Source organism: Entelurus aequoreus, linkage group LG27, assembly GCF_033978785.1.
Source record: "Entelurus aequoreus isolate RoL-2023_Sb linkage group LG27, RoL_Eaeq_v1.1, whole genome shotgun sequence".
Taxonomy (NCBI): Eukaryota; Metazoa; Chordata; class Actinopteri; order Syngnathiformes; family Syngnathidae; genus Entelurus; species Entelurus aequoreus.
Window position 1 is genome coordinate 1,543,267 of NC_084757.1, and position 22,551 is coordinate 1,565,817.

General features: G+C 32.0%; 1 protein-coding gene across 3 annotated transcripts in view; it reads left to right on the forward strand.

Annotated features, from left to right (window-relative positions):
- inpp5d (inositol polyphosphate-5-phosphatase D) overlaps positions 1-20,085 on the forward strand; it is a 70,935-nt gene extending 50,850 nt beyond the window's left edge. For all 3 annotated transcript variants that reach the window (XM_062039461.1, XM_062039460.1, XM_062039462.1), the window contains 9 exons: positions 3,132-3,213; positions 5,514-5,603; positions 5,676-5,786; positions 11,730-11,809; positions 13,765-13,852; positions 13,919-14,065; positions 14,145-14,199; positions 16,350-16,529; positions 18,367-20,085. In XM_062039461.1, coding sequence (XP_061895445.1) covers positions 3,132-3,213; positions 5,514-5,603; positions 5,676-5,786; positions 11,730-11,809; positions 13,765-13,852; positions 13,919-14,065; positions 14,145-14,199; positions 16,350-16,529; positions 18,367-18,784 — 1,251 coding nt within the window. In that variant the 3' untranslated portion in view covers positions 18,785-20,085. The remainder of the gene's footprint in view (positions 1-3,131; positions 3,214-5,513; positions 5,604-5,675; positions 5,787-11,729; positions 11,810-13,764; positions 13,853-13,918; positions 14,066-14,144; positions 14,200-16,349; positions 16,530-18,366) is intronic.
- The last annotated feature ends 2,466 nt before the right edge of the window (positions 20,086-22,551 follow it).

The following is a 22,551-nucleotide window of genomic DNA, read 5'->3' on the forward strand; positions in this document are numbered from 1 at the left end:
TACCACTACTACTACTACTACAGTACTACTACTACTACTACTACAGTACTACTACAGTACTACTACTACTACTACAGTACTACTACTACTACAGTACTACTACTACTACTACTACTACTACTACTACAGTACTACTACTACACTCGAGACAAGTACGCCCAAGGCCACCGGGGTATGCTCCTTTTGTCATTAGTACTGCTACTACTACTACTACTACTACTACTACAGTACTACTACTACTACTACTACTACTACTACAACAGTACTACTACTACTACTACTACTACAGTACTACTACTACTACTACTACTACTACTACTACAGTACTACTACTACACCCGAGACAAGTACGCCTACACCAAGGCCACCGGGGTATGCTCCTTTTGTCATTAGTACTGCTACTACTACTACTACTACTACTACTACTACTACTACAGTACTACTACTACAGTACTACTACTACTACTACTACTACTACTACAGTACTACTACTACACCCGAGACAAGTACGCCTACACCAAGGTATGCTCCTTTTGTCATTACTACTACTACTACTACTACTACTACTACAGTACTACTACTACTACTACTACTACTACTACAGTACTACTACTACTACTACTACTACTACTACAGTACTACTACTACACTCGAGACAAGTACGCCTACACCAAGGCCACCGGGGTATGCTCCTTTTGTCATTAGTACTACTACTACTACTACTACTACTACTACTACAGTACTACTACTACTACTACTACTACTACTACTACTACTACAGTACTACTACTACACCCGAGACAAGTACGCCTACACCAAGGCCACCGGGGTATGCTCCTTTTGTCATTACTACTACTACTACTACTACTACTACTACTACTACTACTACTACTACTACTACAGTACTACTACTACTACTACAGTACTACTACTACATCCGAGACAAGTACGCCTACACAAAGGCCACCGGGGTATACTCCTTTTGTCATTAGTACTACCACTACTACTACTACTACAGTACTACTACTACTACTACTACAGTACTACTACAGTACTACTACTACTACTACAGTACTACTACTACTACAGTACTACTACTACTACTACAGCAGTACTACTATTTTAATAATCCTTACAATATATTTCTATTTGTTTACTCAAGGGCTCCCATCCACTTTGGTCATTAGTACTGCTACTACTACTACTACTACTACTACTACAGTACTACTACTACTACTACTACTACTACTACAACAGTACTACTACTACTACTACTACTACAGTACTACTACTACTACTACTACTACTACTACTACAGTACTACTACTACACCCGAGACAAGTACGCCTACACCAAGGCCACCGGGGTATGCTCCTTTTGTCATTAGTACTGCTACTACTACTACTACTACTACTACTACTACTACTACAGTACTACTACTACAGTACTACTACTACTACTACTACTACTACTACAGTACTACTACTACACCCGAGACAAGTACGCCTACACCAAGGTATGCTCCTTTTGTCATTACTACTACTACTACTACTACTACTACTACAGTACTACTACTACTACTACTACTACTACTACAGTACTACTACTACTACTACTACTACTACTACAGTACTACTACTACACTCGAGACAAGTACGCCTACACCAAGGCCACCGGGGTATGCTCCTTTTGTCATTAGTACTACTACTACTACTACTACTACTACTACTACAGTACTACTACTACTACTACTACTACTACTACTACTACTACAGTACTACTACTACACCCGAGACAAGTACGCCTACACCAAGGCCACCGGGGTATGCTCCTTTTGTCATTACTACTACTACTACTACTACTACTACTACTACTACTACTACTACTACTACTACAGTACTACTACTACTACTACAGTACTACTACTACATCCGAGACAAGTACGCCTACACAAAGGCCACCGGGGTATACTCCTTTTGTCATTAGTACTACCACTACTACTACTACTACAGTACTACTACTACTACTACTACAGTACTACTACAGTACTACTACTACTACTACAGTACTACTACTACTACAGTACTACTACTACTACTACAGCAGTACTACTATTTTAATAATCCTTACAATATATTTCTATTTGTTTACTCAAGGGCTCCCATCCACTTTGGTCATGGGGTCCTGCAAGGGTCTCAGTCATAAAAATGTGAAAAATAAGTATTTAAAAAAAAATACATTATTATTATTATTTAACACTTAAATGTCTAGATGACCTTCAGATCCATCCGTGGATATAAAGTTAAACTTTTGATGTTTTATGCTTTTTTTGTCAAAAAAACCCTGTTTTTTTTTTTTATGGCCGAAACACAAAATATGTAATATTTATTTACCCCCTAAATTCTCAAAGTGGAATTTTTAATGTGAAGTAATTGGAGCCTTAAATATGTCAATAGTTCATAACAACATTGATTTTGATTCATTATTATTTTTTGATCAATGACAGTTTTTAATAAGTCACATATTTTAATTTTATTTTTATTTTATTTGACATTGAAGATCAGCTTCAGGTCTATCTGTGGATATAAAATATGCAACATTCTCACAAAAAACATTGCAACTTTTTCCCGTTACATTTGACCTGTTTGCTTGTTTTATTCCAATTTATGCTTCTTCTTTTTTTTAAATGGCATTTTAAAAAAATAGCTGCGTGCCGTAAAGGGCCCGGGGCCACAATTTGGACACCATCTTTTGTCAACATACCATTTTCTAGTTTGAATAATGTAGTTTTTCCAACTTCCTCATGATGACAGTGACATCATTACTGTCTAGTTACAAAGCTGTCACTTCCTGTTCAGTGCAAAGTGAGATTCAAAATAAAAGCATGGCAGAATGAACCTGGATTGTATTCCTATTTATTTATGTTTTTTGTGGATTGAAGAAGGAGGACTTGTGTACCAAAACCTTATTGTCATTGTAGCAAAACAACAAAACAACATATAAGTATCATTTTGTCATTAGATTGACATTATTTTATGGGAAGATTGTTTCAGTTTCCATATTTATTTGAATGTTATGAGTTACGGCACAATAAATGATCAATAAATGTGTGTTGTGATGAAATGTTGCAGACTAAATATAATTTGCCGTCGTGGTGCGATCGCATCCTGTGGAAGTCCTACCCTCTGGTCCATGTCGTCTGCCAGGCGTACGGTGAGTCATTTCCTGTTCCTTTTTTCTAACCCCAATACGTGATATTTTCTTCTTTCGCAACCTTTTTTGCAGTGTCTGCTGTAGGTGATTGAATTTATTTTCACAAGAGGATGTATATGTATTGTAATATGTTTTACCATGATGTTTACTATTATATACACTTATATTAGTTTTTTTTACCCTGTAAAGTGTTGTTTAAAAAAAAAGGTGCTGCTTAAATACAGTTTATGATTATCGTTTATCACATGCAAAACACAGCATATATTTTAGCTCGAAAGACAAAACAAAACAAACAAAATATATATATATATATATATATATATATATATATATATATATATATATATATATATATATATATATATATATATATGATTTATATGATTTATATATATATTTATATGATTTATATATATATTTATATAATTAAATATATATATATATACTGCATATATATAAATATATATAGTATATAAACACCTGTATACATCTGTGTATATATATATGTGTGTGTGTATGTGTGTGTATATATATGTATATATGTATGTGTATATGTGTATGTGTGTGTGTGTATATATATATATATGTATATATGTATGTGTATATGTGTATGTGTGTGTGTGTATATATACATATATATGTATATATGTATGTGTATATGTATATATATATGTAAATATATACATATGTATATATATATATATATATGTATACACACACACATATATATATATATATATACATATATATATATATATATATATATATATATATATATATATATATATATACATACAGTATATATATATATACACACATATATATATATATATATATATATATATATATATATATATATACATATATATATATATATACACACACATATATATATATATATATATATATATATATATATATACATACATATATATACATATATACACACATATATATATATATATATATATATATATATATATATATATATATATATATATATATATATATATATATATATATATATATATATATATATATATATATATGTGTGTATATATATATATTTACAGGTATATATAGATGTATGATTTATATATATATTGTATATACAGTATGTATATTTAATGATATATATTTACATTATATGTGTATATATATATATATATATATTTAATGATATAATAATATTTTATATAATATATAAAATATATACAATAATATAAAATAAAAAAATAGTTATTTTAAATCATTTAATTATAAGTGTTTTTAAAAAAGCTCTTTGAATAAAATGTATTATTATTGTTTATCACATGTAAAACAGTGCACAGCATTTATTTTAGCTGAAATATATATGTATGATTTATATATATATATACTGTATATATACATATATATATATATATATTTTTAAAAAAAATATATATATATATATAATGATATAAATATAATTTTATATAGTATTATATAAAATATATACAATCATGTATGAAATAAAAAATATATATATTTAAAATTATTGAATTATTCTACGTTAGAGTAATTATAATTGTTGACGTTTGAATGTGTCATTTATTGTTATTTATTTATAACCCAATAATATAAAACATTTGCCATCAAAATAAATGTAAACAAACAAAAAAAAAAAGGAACATTATAGATATAATAGTATAAAATAGGACCAAACACTAGGAAAGTGTAAGAAAAGGAGCAGAAAGAAGCAAAAGCTGATTACTCAGTTGACCATTTTCTTACATATTTACTTTATTTATGATACTCTGATCCATCATGTAACGACTAGTACAGTGTGCATAATCTCTTGATACATAACAATATTCAGTACATTATCAGATCTCCTTCTTATGCCTGTAAAAAATATAATTTTAGTACTTTATTCTTCTTTTTTTTAAAGGTAGTAGAACGGATATTAATATTATAAGGCATATTTACCCTGACTAAACCATTCATACTGTGCTGAAAGAAAGTGTTTGACTGAAAAAAACAAGTTTTGATGAAAAACATTGACAAATTAAAAAGAAAAACATCACGCTTCAACACATCAAGCCTTATTAGCTACCTGACATGCCAGCATCGCTATGACAGTGTTTTAAAAGTCTTTGAGACACGGGGCTGCTCATGACGCTGCCCCAAAGAAAGGTGTATTTCATTTATTGTTTTATATTTGATATATTTTGTTATTTGGATCAAAGGCTGATAGTATCCTGCCCCATTGACACATTTACCTTATTTATTGTACCATTTAAACATTTTATTTTGTGTAAAATTGTTGTGTCTGCCAGGGTGCACTAACGACATCATGACCAGCGACCACTCACCTGTGTTTGCCTCCTTCGAAGTGGGCGTGGCCTCACAGTTTGTCTCCAAGCGAGGTACGTTCATGGGCGCTTTGCTTTGCTCCAACATAACTGATGAATCAGTTTTTTTCCCCCTTCGATGTCCAGATCCGAACAGCGCCCCTCAAGGTGGCATCCAGATCATGAACTGCAAAGCCACCCTGCTGACCAAGTCTAAGACCAAGTTCTTCATTGAATATCACTCCAGCTGCCTGGAAAGTAAGCAGTCAGGTGGAACCTCTGAGGTTGAACACCATCCGTTTCAGGACCCTTGTTTGTATATTATAAAGTGTAATTAGTGCCAAAACTACACAAAAATGTTTTTACTCACACATTTTTTTTTTTGCAAGTATAAAACAATTTTATTTAATTAAAAAAAAAACATTAGCAAGTATAAAAGCCATTTTATTCAATAAAAAAATAATTAGCTAGACTAATTAAATTTGCCAGAATAAACACAATTTTCTGCAAGTGAAAAATCGATTTGCAAGTAGAATTTTTTTTAAATTTAATTATAAAAAATCGATTTGAAAGTACAAAAACAAATTTATTCAATAAAAAAATCATTAACAAGACTAATTAAATTTGCCAGAATGAACACAATTTTCTGCAAGTGGAAAATCGATTTGCAAGTAGAAAAACAATTTTATTTAATTATAAAAAATCGATTTGCAAGTAGAAAAACAATTTTATTCAATAAAAAAATCATTAACAAGACTAATTAAATTTGCCAGAATACAAACAATTTTCTGCAAGTAAAAAATCGATTTGCAAGTAGAAAAACAATTGTATTTAATAAAAAAAAAAAACATTAGCAAGTACAAAAACTATTTTATTCAATAAAAAAATAATTAGCAAGACTAATTAAATTTGCCAGAATAAACACAATTTTCTGCAAGTGAAAAATCGATTTGCAAGTAGAAAAATAATTTTATTTAATTATAAAAAATCGATTTGCAAGTACAAAAACAATTTTATTCAATAAAAAAATCATTAACAAGACTAATTAAATTTGCCAGAATAAACACAATTTTCTGCAAGTGGAAAATCGATTTGCAAGTAGAAAAACAATTTTATTTAATTTATAAAAAATCGATTTGCAAGTACAAAAACAATTTTATTCAATAAAAAAAGCATTAACAAGACTAATTAAATTTGCCAGAATAACAACAATTTTCTGCAAGTACAAAATCGATTTGCAAGTAGAAAAAGAATTTTATTTAATAAAAAAAAAAAACATTAGCAAGTACAAAAACTATTTTATTCAATAAAAAAATAATTAGCAAGACTAATTAAATTTGCCAGAATAAACACAATTTTCTGCAAGTGAAAAATCGATTTGCAAGTAGAAAAAACATTTTATTTAATTATAAAAAATCGATTTGCAAGTACAAAAACAATTTTATTCAATAAAAAAATCATTAACAAGACTAATTAAATTTGCCAGAATAAACACAATTTTCTGCAAGTGGAAAATCGATTTGCAAGTAGAAAAACAATTTTATTTAATTATAAAAAATCGATTTGCAAGTAGAAAAACAATTTTATTCAATAAAAAAATCATTAACAAGACTAATTAAATTTGCCAGAATAAAAACAATTTTCTGCAAGTAAAAAATCGATTTGCAAGTAGAAAAACAATTTTATTTAATAAAAAAAAAAACATTAGCAAGTACAAAAACAATTTTATTCAATAAAAAAATAATTAGCAAGACTAATTAAATTTGCCAGAATAAACACAATTTTCTGCAAGTGAAAAATCGATTTGCAAGTAGAAAAACCATTTTATTTAATTATAAAAAATCGATTTGCAAGTAGAAAAACAATTTTATTCAATAAAAAAATCATTAACAAGACTAATTAAATTTGCCAGAATACAAACAATTTTCTGCAAGTAAAAAATCGATTTGCAAGTAGAAAAACAATTTTATTTAATAAAAAAAAAAACATTAGCAAGTACAAAAACTATTTTATTCAATAAAAAAATAATTAGCAAGACTAATTAAATTTGCCAGAATAAACACAATTTTCTGCAAGTGAAAAATCGATTTGCAAGTAGAAAAACCATTTTATTTCATTATAAAAAATCGATTTGCAAGTACAAAAACAATTTTATTCAATAAAAAAATCATTAACAAGACTAATTAAATTTGCCAGAATAAACACAATTTTCTGCAAGTGGAAAATCGATTTGCAAGTAGAAAAACAATTTTATTTAATCATAAAAAATCGATTTGCAAGTAGAAAAACTATTTTATTCAATAAAAAAATCATTAACAAGACTAATTAAATTTGCCAGAATAAAAACAATTTTCTGCAAGTAAAAAATCGATTTGCAAGTAGAAAAACAATTTTATTTAATAAAAAAAAAACATTAGCAAGTACAAAAACTATTTTATTCAATAAAAAAATAATTGGCAAGACTAATTAAATTTGCCAGAATAAACACAATTTTCTGCAAGTGAAAAATCGATTTGCAAGTAGAAAAACCATTTTATTTAATTATAAAAAATCGATTTGCAAGTACAAAAACAATTTTATTCAATAAAAAAATCATTAACAAGACTAATTAAATTTGTCAGAATAAACACAATTTTCTGCAAGTGGAAAATCGATTTGCAAGTAGAAAAACAATTTTATTTAATAAAAAAAACAACATTAGCAAGTACAAAATCTATTTTATTCAATAAAAAAATAATTAGCAAGACTAATTAAATTTGCCAGAATAAACACAATTTTCTGCAAGTGAAAAATCGATTTGCAAGTAGAAAAACCATTTTATTTAATTATAAAAAATCGATTTGCAAGTACAAAAACAATTTTATTTAATAAAAAAATCATTAACAAGACTTATTAAATTTTCCAGAATAAAATTTTTTTCTGCAAGTAAAAAATCGATTTGCAAGTAGAAAAACAATGTTTATTTAATAATTTAAAAAAACATTAGCAAGTAGAAAAACGATTTTATTCAATAAAAAAATCATTAGCAAGACTACCGGTAATTAAATTTGCCAGAATAAAAACAATTTTCTGCAAGTGAAAAATTGATTTGCAAGTAGAAAAACAATTTTATTTAATCAATAAAAAACATTAGCAAGTAGAAAAACAATTTTATTTGATAAAAAAAGAAAAAAACATTAGCAAGTACAAAAACAATTTTATTCAATAAAAAAATAATTAGCAAGATTAATTAAATTTGCCAGAATAAAAACAATTTTCTGCAAGTAAAAAATCGATTTGAAAGTAGAAAAACAATTTTATTTAATATAAAAAAAACATTAGCAAGTAGAAAAACAATTGTATTCAATAAAAAAATCATTAACAAGACTAATTAAATTTTCCAGAATAAAAACAATTTTGTGCAAGTGAAAAATCGATTTGCAAGTAGAAAAACAATTTTATTTAATCAATAAAAAACATTAGCAAGTAGAAAAACAATTTTATTTAATAAAAAAAGAAAAAAACATTAGCAAGTACAAAAACAATTTTATTCAATAAAAAAATAATTAGCAAGACTAATTAAATTTGCCAGAATAAAAACAATTTTCTGCAAGTAAAAAATCGATTTGAAAGTAGAAAAACAATTTTATTTAATATAAAAAAAACATTAGCAAGTAGAAAAACAATTGTATTCAATAAAAAAATCATTAACAAGACTAATTAAATTTTCCAGAATAAAAACAATTTTGTGCAAGTGAAAAATCGATTTGCAAGTAGAAAAACAATTTTTATTCAATAATTTAAAAAAAACATTAGCAAGTAGAAAAACGATTTTATTCAATAAAAAAATCATTAGCAAGACTACTGGTAATTAAATTTGCCAGAATAAAAACAATTTTCTGTAAGTAAAAAATCGCTTTGCAAGTAGAAAAACAATTTTGTTTAATCAATAAAAAACATTAGCAAGTAGAAAAACTATTTTATTTAATAAAAAAATAAAAAACATTCGCAAGTACGAAAACAATTGTATTCAATAAAAAAATAGTTAGCAAGACTAATTAAATTTGCCAGAATAAAAACAATTTTCTGCAAGTAAAAAATCGATTTGCAAGTAGAAAAACAATTTTATTTAATATAAAAAAAAACATTAGCAAGTAGAAAAACAATTGTATTCAATAAAAAAATAATTAGCAAGACTAATTAAATTTGCCAGAATAAAAACCATTTTCTGCAAGTGAAAAATCGATTTGCAGGTAGAAAAACAATTTTATTCAATTAAAAAAAACATTAGCAAATAGAAAACTATTTTATTTAATCAAAAAAACATTAACAAGTATAAAAAAAAAATTCTGCAAGTAAAAAAAATCAAATTGCACGTAGAAAAACAATTTATTTCAATTAAAAAACCTTTAGCAAGTGTTATTTAGCTTTAACATGTTAACATTAGCTTGTTGTACTGGGAACAGTTTGCATACTTGCAAGAGGGAGACAAGTCTCAAAACTTAGAAGAAGTTAACATACTTCTAAGGGGCAGCAAGTATCAAAACCCATGAATTTTAGGTTTATACGAAAAAATGTTTGCAAAAATGCTAGCATAAAACGTTAGCATTCTAACTTAGGAGAAGTTAACATACTTCTAAAGTGGCGCCAAGTATCAAAACCCATGATTTTTAGGTTTAATACGAAGAAAAAAAATTGCAAAAACTCTAGCATAAAACGTTAGCATTTTAACTCAGGAGAAGTTAACATACTTCTAAAGTGGCGGCAAGTATCAAAACCCATGAATTTTAGGTTTATACGAAAAAAAATTTGCAAAAATGCTAGCATAAAATGTTAGCATGCTGACTTAGAAGAAGTTAACATACTTGTAAAGTGGCGCAAAGTAACAAAATCCATGATTTTTCGGTTTAATACAAAGAAAAAAAATTGCAAAAATGCTAGCATAAAACGTTAGCATTTTAATTCGGGAGAAGTTAACATACTTCTAAAATGGCGCCAAGTATCAAAATCAATGATTTTTAGGTTTAATACGAAGAAAGAAAATTGCAAAAATGCTAGAATAAAACGTTAGCATTTTAACTCGGGAGAAGTTAACATACTTCTAAAGTGGCGGCAAGTATCAAAACCCATGAATTTTAGGTTTATACGAAAACTTTTTTTTTTGCAAAAATACTAGCATAAAACGTTAGCATGCTGACGTAGAAGAAGTTAGCATTCTTCTAAAGTGGTGCCGAGTACCAAAATCCATGATTTTTAGGTTTAATACGAAGAAAAAAAAATTGCAAAAATTCTAGCATAAAACGTTAGCATTTTAACTCGGGAGAAGTTAACATACTTCTAAAGTGGCGGTAAGTATCAGAACCCATGAATTTTAGGTTTATACGAAAACATTTTTTGCAAAAATGCTAGCATAAAATGTTAGCATGCTGACTTAGGAGAATTTAACATTCTTCTAAAGTGGCCCCAAGTATCAAAATCCATGATTTTTAGGTTTAATACGAAGAAAAAAAATTGCAAAAATGCTAGCATAAAACGTTAGCATTTTAATTCGGGAGAAGTTAACATACTTCTAAAGTGGCGGCAAGTATCAAAACCCATGAATTTTAGGTTTATACGAAAATAAATTTTGCAAAAATGCTAGCATAAAACGTTAGCATTTTAACTCGGGAGTATCAAAACCCATGAATTTTAGGTTTATACGAAAACATTTTTTTTTTGCAAAAATGCTAGCATAAAATGTTAGCATGCTAACATTAGCATGCGAGCATAGAATAATTTAGCATCCTTCCAAGATGTCGCCAAGTTTTACGGGGTAAATGAATAAATGAATGTTTGAGATGGACAAACACTTTGCAAGTCAATGTTGGTTGTCTTTTTTTCTGTAATTATTATTATTATTAGTATTAGTTATAAATGTACTAAAACAGTTTGATAATAAGCTCCGAGTATGTGCTTTTACTGCCATCTAGTGTCTAGTACGAGTGGTGTAAAATGAGTAAAACATCAATATTCGTATTTTTTTTCCAATTGTTGTTCAAATCCTGTGCTTTTTGCGGTTAAAGTTCCAAGGAACGTTTTGAAACATTGACAACAAGACAAGAAAAGGTAAAAAAAAAAAAAGGTGTGACTTCCTGCCACTCGACTTGAGACGTTCCTTTGAATCGCAGCAACTTCACAAAGAAAAGAAAGCAAAAGATGACATTTTGACAAAATGTCTTCCAGAAACTGTCAGAACGTGTGAAGGTGAGAACACGGAACACTTGGATGGATCCATCAAAGTCTGGTTTGGCAACCAAGTGCAGGTAAATATTCTGATGCTCACTTCAGGAATTGATGTACATACCTAAATGTCAACTGTACATACCCAAGTGTCAACTGTACATACCCAAGTGTCAACTGTACATACCCAAGTGTCAGCTGTACATACCCAAGTGTCAACTGTACATACCTGAATGTCAACTGTACACACCTGAATGTCAACTGTACACACCTGAATGTCAACTGTACACACCTGAATGTCAACTGTACACACCTGAATGTCAACTGTACACACCTGAATGTCAACTGTCCATACCTAAGTGTCAACTGTCCATAATTAAGTGTCAACTGTCTATACCTAAATGTAAACTGTCCATACCTAAGTGTCGACTGTACATACCCAAGTGTTGACTGTCTACCTGTATACCTAAATGTCAACTGTCCATAGCTAAGTGTCAACTGTCTATACCTAAATGTAAACTGTCCGTACCTAAGTGTCGACTGTCCATACCCAAGTGTTGACTGTCTATACCTAAATGTCAACTGTCCATAGCCAAGTGTCAACTGTCCATACCCAAGTGTCAACTGTCCATAATTAAGTATCAACTGTCTATACCTAAATGTAAACTGTCCATACCTAAGTGTCGACTGTACATACCCAAGTGTTGACTGTCTACCTGTATACCTAAATGTCAACTGTCCATAGCTAAGTGTCAACTGTCTATACCTAAATGTAAACTGTCCGTACCTAAGTGTCGACTGTCCATACCCAAGTGTTGACTGTCTATACCTAAATGTCAACTGTGCATAGCCAAGTGTCAACTGTCCATACCCAAGTGTCAACTGTCCATACCCAAGTGTCGACTGTCCATACCCGAGTGTCGACTGTACATACCCAAATATCAACTGTCCATACCCAAGTGTCGACTGTCCATACCCAAGTGTCGACTGTCCATACCCAAGTGTCGACTGTCCATACCCGAGTGTCGACTGTACATACCCGAGTGTCGACTGTACATACCCAAGTGTCAACTGTCCATACCCAAGCGTCGACTGTCCATACCCAAGTGTCGACTGTCCATACACGAGTTTCGACTGTACATACCTAAATGTCAACTGTCCATAGCTAAGTGTCAACTGTCTATACCTAAATGTAAACTGTCGATACCTAAGTGTCGACTGTCCATACCCAAGTGTTGACTGTCTATACCTAAATGTCAACTGTCCATAGCCAAGTGTCAACTGTCCATACCCAAGTGTCAACTGTCCATACCCAAGTGTCGACTGTCCATACCCGAGTGTCGACTGTACATACCCAAATATCAACTGTCCATACCCAAGTGTCGACTGTCCATACCCAAGTGTCGACTGTCCATACCCGAGTGTCGACTGTACATACCCAAGTGTCAACTGTCCATACCCAAGCGTCGACTGTCCATACCCAAGTGTCGACTGTCCATACCCGAGTGTCGACTGTACATACCCAAGTGTCAACTGTCCATACCCAAGCGTCGACTGTCCATACCCAAGCGTCGACTGTCCATACCCGAGTGTCGACTGTACATACCCAAGTGTCAACTGTCCATACCTAAGTGTCAACTGTCCATACCTAAGTGTCAACTGTACATACCTAAGTGTCAACTGTACATATATACTATACCTACCTATGTACCAAACCTAACCATTTATCTACCATCTTGAGAATGTACTGCATCTTTTTAAGTATATACTATACCTACCTATTTACCAAACCTACCCAGGTTTTTACCATACCTACCTATCTGCCATACCTACATAGGTACCAAATCTAACCAAGTATATTCCTACTTGAGTATCTACTTCACCTACTTAAGTAGCTCCCATACCTACCTATGTACCAAACCGACCCAGGTTTTTTACCGTACCTACCTATCTGCCATACCTACCTAGGTACCAAACCCACCCCAGTGTCAACCAACCTACCAAGTGTGTACTTTATCTTCCTATTTGTCTTTCCAAGCTCACTCCAATCATCTCGGACGCCGAGTACCTTCTGGACCAACACATCCTGATCTGCGTCAAGTCCACGGACTCGGACGAGTCGTACGGTAAATACCCGGTAGAGACGCCGCGACTACCAGGAGAAGGAAACACGGTTCTTGTGCTTCTTCCAGGAGAAGGTTGTGTAGCGCTGCGAGCCGCCCAGTTCTGCTACACCGAGTTCCAGGTGGCCCTGACACACCACGGCGAGAACACGGGCGTGTTGACCGGCGGCATCCAGCTGCACACCTCTGAGGGCAAACCCACTGAGAAGTTATACGGTCAGCGTCCTCACCCACGTTTCTGCCGCCATCACTTCCTGTTTTCTGCCGCCATCACTTCCTGTTCTCTCCCCCGCAGACTTCATCAAAGTGGAGAAAGACGACACAAAAGGCAAAAGTGGCGAGGCCAACAAGTGAGAACTTTGTTTTTCTTTCCGAAGATCGCTAACTTTTCCGATGTTATCATGCTAACGTTAGCATGCTAACATTTTATGCGAGTATTTTAGCCAATCATATTCATTTGGACCTAAAAATCACAGATTTTGATACTTGCCGCAATTTTAGAAGTGAGTTAACTTTTCCGATGTTATCATGTCAACGTTAGCATGCTAACATTTTATGCAAGTATTTTAGCTAATTATATTGATTTGGACCTAAAAATCACGGATTTTGATACTTGCCGCAATTTTAGAAGTACGCTAACTTTTCCGATAATATCATGCTATGCTAAAATTTTTTGTGAGTATTTTAGCTAATTATATTCATTTGGACCTAAAAATCACAGATTTTGATACTTGCCGCAGTTTTAGAAGTACGCTAACTTTTCCGATGTTAGCATGGTAACATTTTATGCAAGTATTTTAGCTAATTATATCCATTTGGACCTAAAAATCACAGATTTTGATACTTGCCGCAATTTTTAGAACTACGCTCACTTTTCCGATGTTATCGTGCTAACGTTAGCATGCTAACATTTTATGCAAGTATTTTAGCTAATTATATTAATTTGGACCTAAAAATCATGGATTTTGATACATTTTCAATTTTAGAAGTACGCTCACTTTTCCGATGTTATCATGCTATGCTAACATTTTATGCAAGTATTTTAGCTAATTATATTAATTTGGACCTAAAAATCACGGATTTTGATACTTGCCGCAATTTTAGAAGTACGCTAACTTTTCCGATGTTATCATGCTATGCTAACTGGTTTGCGAGTATTTTAGCTAATCATATTCATTTGGACCTAAAAATCACAGATTTTGATACTTGCCGCAATTTTAGAAGTAAGTTCACTTTTCCGAAGTTATCATGCTAACGTTAGCATACTGACATTTTATGCAAGTATTTCAGCTAATTATATTCATTTGGACCTTAAAATCACGGATTTTGATACTTGCCGCAATTTTAGAAGTGAGTTAACTTTTCCGAAGTTATCATGCTAACGTTAGCATACTAACATTTTATGCAAGTATTTCAGCTAATTATATTAATTTGGACCTAAAAATCATGGATTTTGATACTTTGCGCAATTTTAGAAGTACGCTCACTTTTCCGATGTTATCATGCTAACGTTAGCATGCTAACATTTTATGCAAGTATTTTAGCTAATTATATTCATTTGGACCTAAAAATCACGGATTTTGATACATAGCGCAATTTTAGAAGTACGCTAACTTTTCCGATGTTATCATGCTATGCTAACATGTTTTGCGAGTATTTTAGCTAATCACATTCATTTGGACCTAAAAATCACAGATTTTGATACTTGCCGCAATTTTAGAAGTAAGTTCACTTTTCCGAAGTTATCATGCTAACGTTAGCATACTAACATTTTATGAAAGTATTTCAGCTAATTATATTCATTTGGACCTTAAAATCACGGATTTTGATACTTGGCGCAATTTTAGAAGTAAGTTAACTTTTCCGATGTTATCATGCTAATGTTAGCATGCTAACATTTTATGCAAGTATTTGAGCTAATTATATTAATTTGGACCTAAAAATCACAGATTTTGATACTTGCCACAGTTTTAGAAGTAAGTTAACTTTTCCGATGTTAGCATGGTAACATTTTATGCAAGTATTTGAGCTAATTATATTCATTTGGACCTAAAAATCACAGATTTTGATACGTGCCGCAATTTTAGAACTACGCTCACTTTTCCGATGTTATCGTGCTAACGTTAGCATACTAACATTTTATGCAAGTATTTTAGCTAATTATATTAATTTGGACCTAAAAATCACGGATTTTGATACTTTGCGCAATTTTAGAAGTACGCTCACTTTTCCGATGTTATCATGCTAACGTTAGCATGCTAACCATTTATGCTAGTATTTTAGCCAATTATATTAATTTGGACCTTAAAATCACGGATTCTGATACCTGCTACCTGCCGCAATTTTAGAAGTAAGTTAAGTTTTCCGATGTTATCATGCTAACGTTAGCCTGCTAACATTTTACGCAAATATTTTAGCTAATTATATAGTACAATTAATTTGTTTTCCTGCTGATTGAGTGGCATCCCTGGTGAGTGATTCTTCTTGTCGGACCCGACAGGACGTCTGCTGGCCAAGTGCACGACGTGTCCAACCCCAGTTACATGGAAGTGTCGCACAGAAGCACCAACGTGATCGCCAAGGGGTGGAGCTACAGCATGCCGCCCAAAACCCTGCCCATCGCCGCCCAGGCCGGTAAAGACTCCAAGAAGAGTCCCACCGGCAAACCTCCCAAACCAGCGTGAGTGACTCTCTCTGCTTTGATACAGTAACTGATATCATCCACAGGATGTTTTCACCAAGTGATACGGCTCAGATCCTGATCAGGATCGTGTTGCATTAACGACAAACGAGTGCTTGTATCGGATGATATCATGTCTGATACAAGCATTTTAGCTCATTGATTTTGATACTTGGCGCCATGTTAAGATTATGCTAACTTTTCCGATGTCATCATGCTAACGTTAGCATGCTAACATTTTATGCAAGTATTTTAGCTAATTATATTTATTTGGACCTAAAAATCACAGATTTCGATACTTGGTGCAATTTTAGAAGTACACTACCTTTTCCGATGTTATCATGCTAATGCTAACATGCTTACATTTTATGCTAGTATTTTCGCTAATTATATTCATTTAGACCTAAAAATCACGGATTTTGATACTTCCCGCAGTTTTAGAAGTAAGTTAACTTTTTTGATGTTGTCATGCTAATGTTAGCATGCAAACATTTTATGCTAATATTTTAGCTAATTATAATAATTTGGGCCTGAATATCAGGGAATTTGTTACTTGGCACAATTTTAGAAGTACGCTAACTTTTCCGATGTTATCATGCTAACGTTAGCATACTAACATTTTATGCAAGTATTTTAGCCGATTATATTAATTTGGACCTAAAAATCACAGATTTTGATACTTGGCACACTTTTAGAAGTACGCAAATTTTTCCGATGTTATCATACTAACGTTAGCATGCTAACATTTTATGCAAGTATTTTAGCTAATTATATTCATTTGGACCTAAAAAATCATAGATGTTATTACTTGGCGCAATTTTAGAAGTACGCTCACTTTTCCGATGTTATCATGCTAGTATTAGCATACTAACATTTTATGCTAGTATTTTAGATATTATATTCATTTGAACCTTAAAATCACAGAATTTGATACTTGCCGCAATTTTAGAAGTACGCTCACTTTTCCGATGTTATCGTGCTAACGTTAGCATGCTGACAGTTTATGCAAGTATTTTAGCTAATTATATTCATTTGGACCTAAAAATCACGGATTTTGATACTTGGCGCAATTTTAGAAGTACGCTAACTTTTCCGATGTAATCATGCTAGTATTAGCATACTAACATTTTATGCTAGTATTGTAGATATTATATTCATTTGGACCTTAAAATCACCGAATTTGATACTTGCCGCAATTTTAGAAGTACGCTACCTTTCCTTATGTTATCATGCTAACATTAGCATGCTTACATTAGCATGCTAACGTTTCACACTATGCAATATCACATCTTGCGATACTTTACACTAGGGTGGTAATCGCTACAATATTAGCAAAAAAACGTATCGCATAATTGCGTAAAATGTCCGATACAAGCGTGTTTACTTGTGCAAAGTTAACATCGAAATGTCCTCCGATAAAAACACAATTTCTTCTATTTTAGTAAAGTCATTTACAAAATGTAAACATGCTTGGCTACAGGCAGCTACACAACAGCTTAGCACACAATAGCACACAAGCTAGACGTACGTAATGACCATTGAACAATATTGCAGTGTAAAATGTGTCAATATAAGCAAGTATCAAATAATTGTAGTTGCGTGTATTACTTACACGTACAAAGTCTCCGAGGCAGAAGCGTATTAGAAAGAATTCAGTAACAAATGTGTCCGCATCATTCAACTTACTTCGTCATGAAGGGGAAAAGACTCAAATATCTTGCTGTTCACTTGTGGTGTCAGATATGTACACAATATTGGTCCTCTGTTAGTTGATAAATAGCTGTACACTGACTACTCTAAAGAGAATTGGGCTATGATACTTTTGCTTCGCCCTCAGGTGTGTGGAGGCCTCCAAGATGTTTGACAATCCTCTCTATGGATCCACGCGCACCGCTCCAAGCCAAGGCAAGGATCAGGAGAAGAACCACCTCCTGCCCCCTGAGCCCACCTTCTGGCCCAAGCCGCCGGAGGGCCCCCCGGTGCCGACCCCTCGCAACCGCTCCTTCACCTGCTCCGAGTCCAAACCGCCGACCGCCGTGGCCCAGCACAAGAAGCCGGTGGTGCCGTCGCGCTCGCAGGGCTCCGCCAGCAGGCCGCCGTTACCCGCCAAGGCTCGGCCCCCGGGGCCCCTGGAGCTACAGGCCCCCAAGGCCAAGGACTACAGAGACAGCTCAGAACTCCCCGGCAAGCAGCGGGCGGCGCTGAGGGCGGGGCTGACCCAGTCCCAGAAGGACCCTAAGGGAGACCAGCAGTAGTCACTTCCTGGGTTTGGAAGCGCTCTTCTCTGATTGGTCGCAAGGAACAGGAAGTGACTCAAAACACAATGGTTTGTAATTTTAACAGAGGTGGGCGATACGACCATTTTGGTATCGATCGGCCAATATCGCTGACACCAATATTCATACAAATTGTGTTTTTGTCCTTTAAATCTGTTGATCATTATAATAATCATAATTAGATGTTTTTTTGCCCCAAATCTCTCCTTTGTCCCGTGACTTATTGTTTAATAAAGCAACATATAGCAAAAACAACATAAAAAAAAACACACGTTTGTGGAAATAAACTCTTTCATAATGCTCGCTTTTTTTTTTTTTAGACACTGGGTTTATGTAACGGAATTTTTCACTTTTGAATTTAGTGTTCTGAATTTTTTTGGACATCAAATTTTGCTGACATTTTTAATTGAATTAAAAAAAGTAAGTGAGCAAAAACGTATGTTTAAAATACAGTAGGTCAAAATACAATGTTCTGAAATTCAGTGTGTAAAGAATAATTCAGTGTAAAGAAAAAGTTGCGAAAAACATCAGTGTATAAAAATTCAGGGTAAAAAAATTCTGTGTAAAAAAATTCAGTGTACAAAAATTCAGTGTAAAAAAAATTCAGTGTAAAGGAAATTAATTGTATACAAATTCAGTGTAAGAAATTGAGTGTAAAAAAATTGAGTGTAAAAAAATTCAGTGTATAAAAATGCAGAGTAAAAAAAAATTCAGTGTATAAAAATTCAGTGAAAAAAAATTCAGTGAAAATAGTTCAGTGTAAATAATTCAGTGTATAACAATTCAGTGTAAATAGTTCAGTGTATAAAAATTCAGTGTAAAAAAAATTCAGTGTTAAAAATTCAGTGTATAAAAATTCAGTGTAAAACAAAAATCAGTGTAAAAAAGTCCAGTGTATAAAAAATTCAGTGTAAAAAAATTCAATGTATAAAAATTCAGTGTGTAAAAATTCAGTGAAAAAAAATTCTGTGTAAAAAAAATTATGTGTATACAAATGCCGTGTAAAAAAATTCAGTTTAAAAGAAATTCAGTGTATACAAATTCAGTGTCAAAAAAATTCAGTGTCAAAAAAATTGGGTGTATATAAATTCAGTGTAAAAAAAATTCAGTGTAAAAAATTCAGTGAAAAAAAATTCAGTGTAAAGAAATTCAGTGTATAAAAATTCAGTGTAAAAAAATTCAGTGTAAAACAATTCAGTGTATAAAAGTTCAGTGTATACAAATTCAGTGTAAAAAAAATTCAGTGTGTAAAAAATCAGTGTTAAAAAATTCAATGTATAAAAATTGAGTGTATAAAAATTGAGTGTAAAAAAATTGTGTATAAAATATGTTGTGTAGTCTATAAAATGAATTGTGAAAAAAAATTAAATGCAGAAAAATTCAGTGTACAAAAGCTTTGGTGTAAAAAAACATAATTGTATAAAAAATTCAGTGTAAAAAAAATCAAGGTATAAAAATTTAGTGTAGACTATAAAAAATTATTGTAAAAAACAATTGAGTGTGTAAGAATTCTGTGTATAAAATCGAGTGTAAAAAACATCCGTGTATTAAAAAAATCATTTGTTTATAAAAATGTAGTGTTAAAAAAAAAACCTCAATGCAGAAAAATTAAGTGTGAAAAATCAATGTTTAAAATTTCAGTGTATAAAAATTGAGTACAGAAATATTCTAACTTCAATTGCTTCAGTCTCAATTTAGCGAAAGTGAGCATGGAGGTCATATTCAAACACAACAACAACAAACCAGTGACATAAATTCAGTTTCCAAAAAAACTTTCTTGATGCAAACACCGAATTTTTATACAAAGGTTGTTTTTTTTACACTGAATTTTAAAACATTGTATTTTCACAAACTGAATTTTTGAACACACACATTCTGCTCACACACTTTTATTCAATTCAATAATTTGATGAAAGAAAAACATAGTTCACAAAATTCAAACACTAAAAAATGAAGTTACATAAATTCAGCATACTTTTTTTTTTTTTTTTTACCTTTGTAGGTTAATTTTTAATGCTAGTAATTCTTCACAGTGAATGATTACATCCCAGTGGCATCTTGCACAGATGATACTGAGTGATTGAGGTGATATTTAATGCATGACTTTCTTTGTACTGTAACCTTGTTGACGTGTGCTTCCACCTGCTGGTACAATACGAGTACTACATGTTCAGAGGTACACTGCCACGATAACGATCATAGGAACAATATTGGCAATTAAGTACATGAACTAAACTTTAATTGATCAATTAAATTGCGAAATGTTCATTAAAAAAATGTTTTGCTTTGGTTTTAAAACAATGCATTTAAATGACGTAATTAGTTGACTTGAAATCAAACCGTTTGAGTATTGATTATCCTAAAAATGTGCATGCTGGAAACGAATTGGATCATTTTGCTAAACATTGAAGAAAAAAAAAACATTTTATGTACGTAAATACTACAAAAATCATCTCTGCCGCCTCCTTGTGGATTTTTCGATCAACTACAATTCCTCATACTTAAGATGGGCAATACTGCAGCTTAGATATCACTTCGATACCGTACATTGCTGATATCGATACTTTTCGTTTACATTTTTCAAGCTCATTAAATGCTTTTGTAAACAACACACGACATAACATTTATTTTAACAACAACACATTACCAATGCAATGCAATATAATATTACATACAATTCTGAAGTAAATAAAAGCAAAAACTACAAATCCGTCATGTGTCTAAGATTTTATTCCCCCGACTTTTAAACGATATACAGTATAATATATATATATATTACAGATATTTTGCAGTCTATAATGAAACTCAGGCCTGGCCCTAACCAATCTGGCGCCCTAGGCAAGATTTTAGGTGGCGCCCCCCGCCCCACATCGGCAGTGAAGTGTATATACTCACAAGAAACCGAATAGCTTTGTCTTTGACCTTTTTTTTTTTACTTAAAGAAAGCAAATTAACATATTATATGAGAATGTTATGTTATGATTATCTTTAACCGAATCACAGCAGTGCTCAAATTAAAAAACAGCATTCCCTCTCATGTGATATTGCTTAATTAACATTAATGATGTGCACTTTAACAACTAGGCTTACAACTATACCTAATATATAAAGGGGTGGAAAAGTGACTATTACCTGCAGAGCAAACATTAGCTAACCAGAAGGCAATAACAATGTCAACAAAAAACACCTGCTTAAAAGATCTAAAACAAATGCCCCTGAGGAATGTAAGGTGGTAGTACTGTAATTACCTAACGTTACATTATTATTTTCCATAACAATTTAGCCCCCTCCATAATATTAACACGACGTTAAAACAGAACTAGCTATTTATTGATTAGCAATTGCCGAATCATGTAACATTAGCTTAATGCTAAAAAGCCAGGTTACTATCACAGACAAATAATTTCATGTAGGCTAACCTTACCTACCTGCTACCTCTGTCTTTTTCTCGTTTCTCCTCTTCTTTTCTCTTTTTTCTTCCCTGACAGTTTTGGCCGTTTTGACATCTTGTGTTGATTTTTTTGATGTGGTGACGTCCAAAAAGAGTCATGATACGGGAAGGGAGGGGGCGCACCGTGCGGGGAGGGGGGGCGCAATGCTGTGGCAAATAATATTCTATTAAATAGGCTTTACTTTGCATTTTAATTAACGTGGGATTATTTTTTGTATTTAGAAATAATAGTACCAACTTTTTTTTTTTCTCTCCAACATTTGTGGCACTGGCGTGGCGCCCCCTGATGGACGGC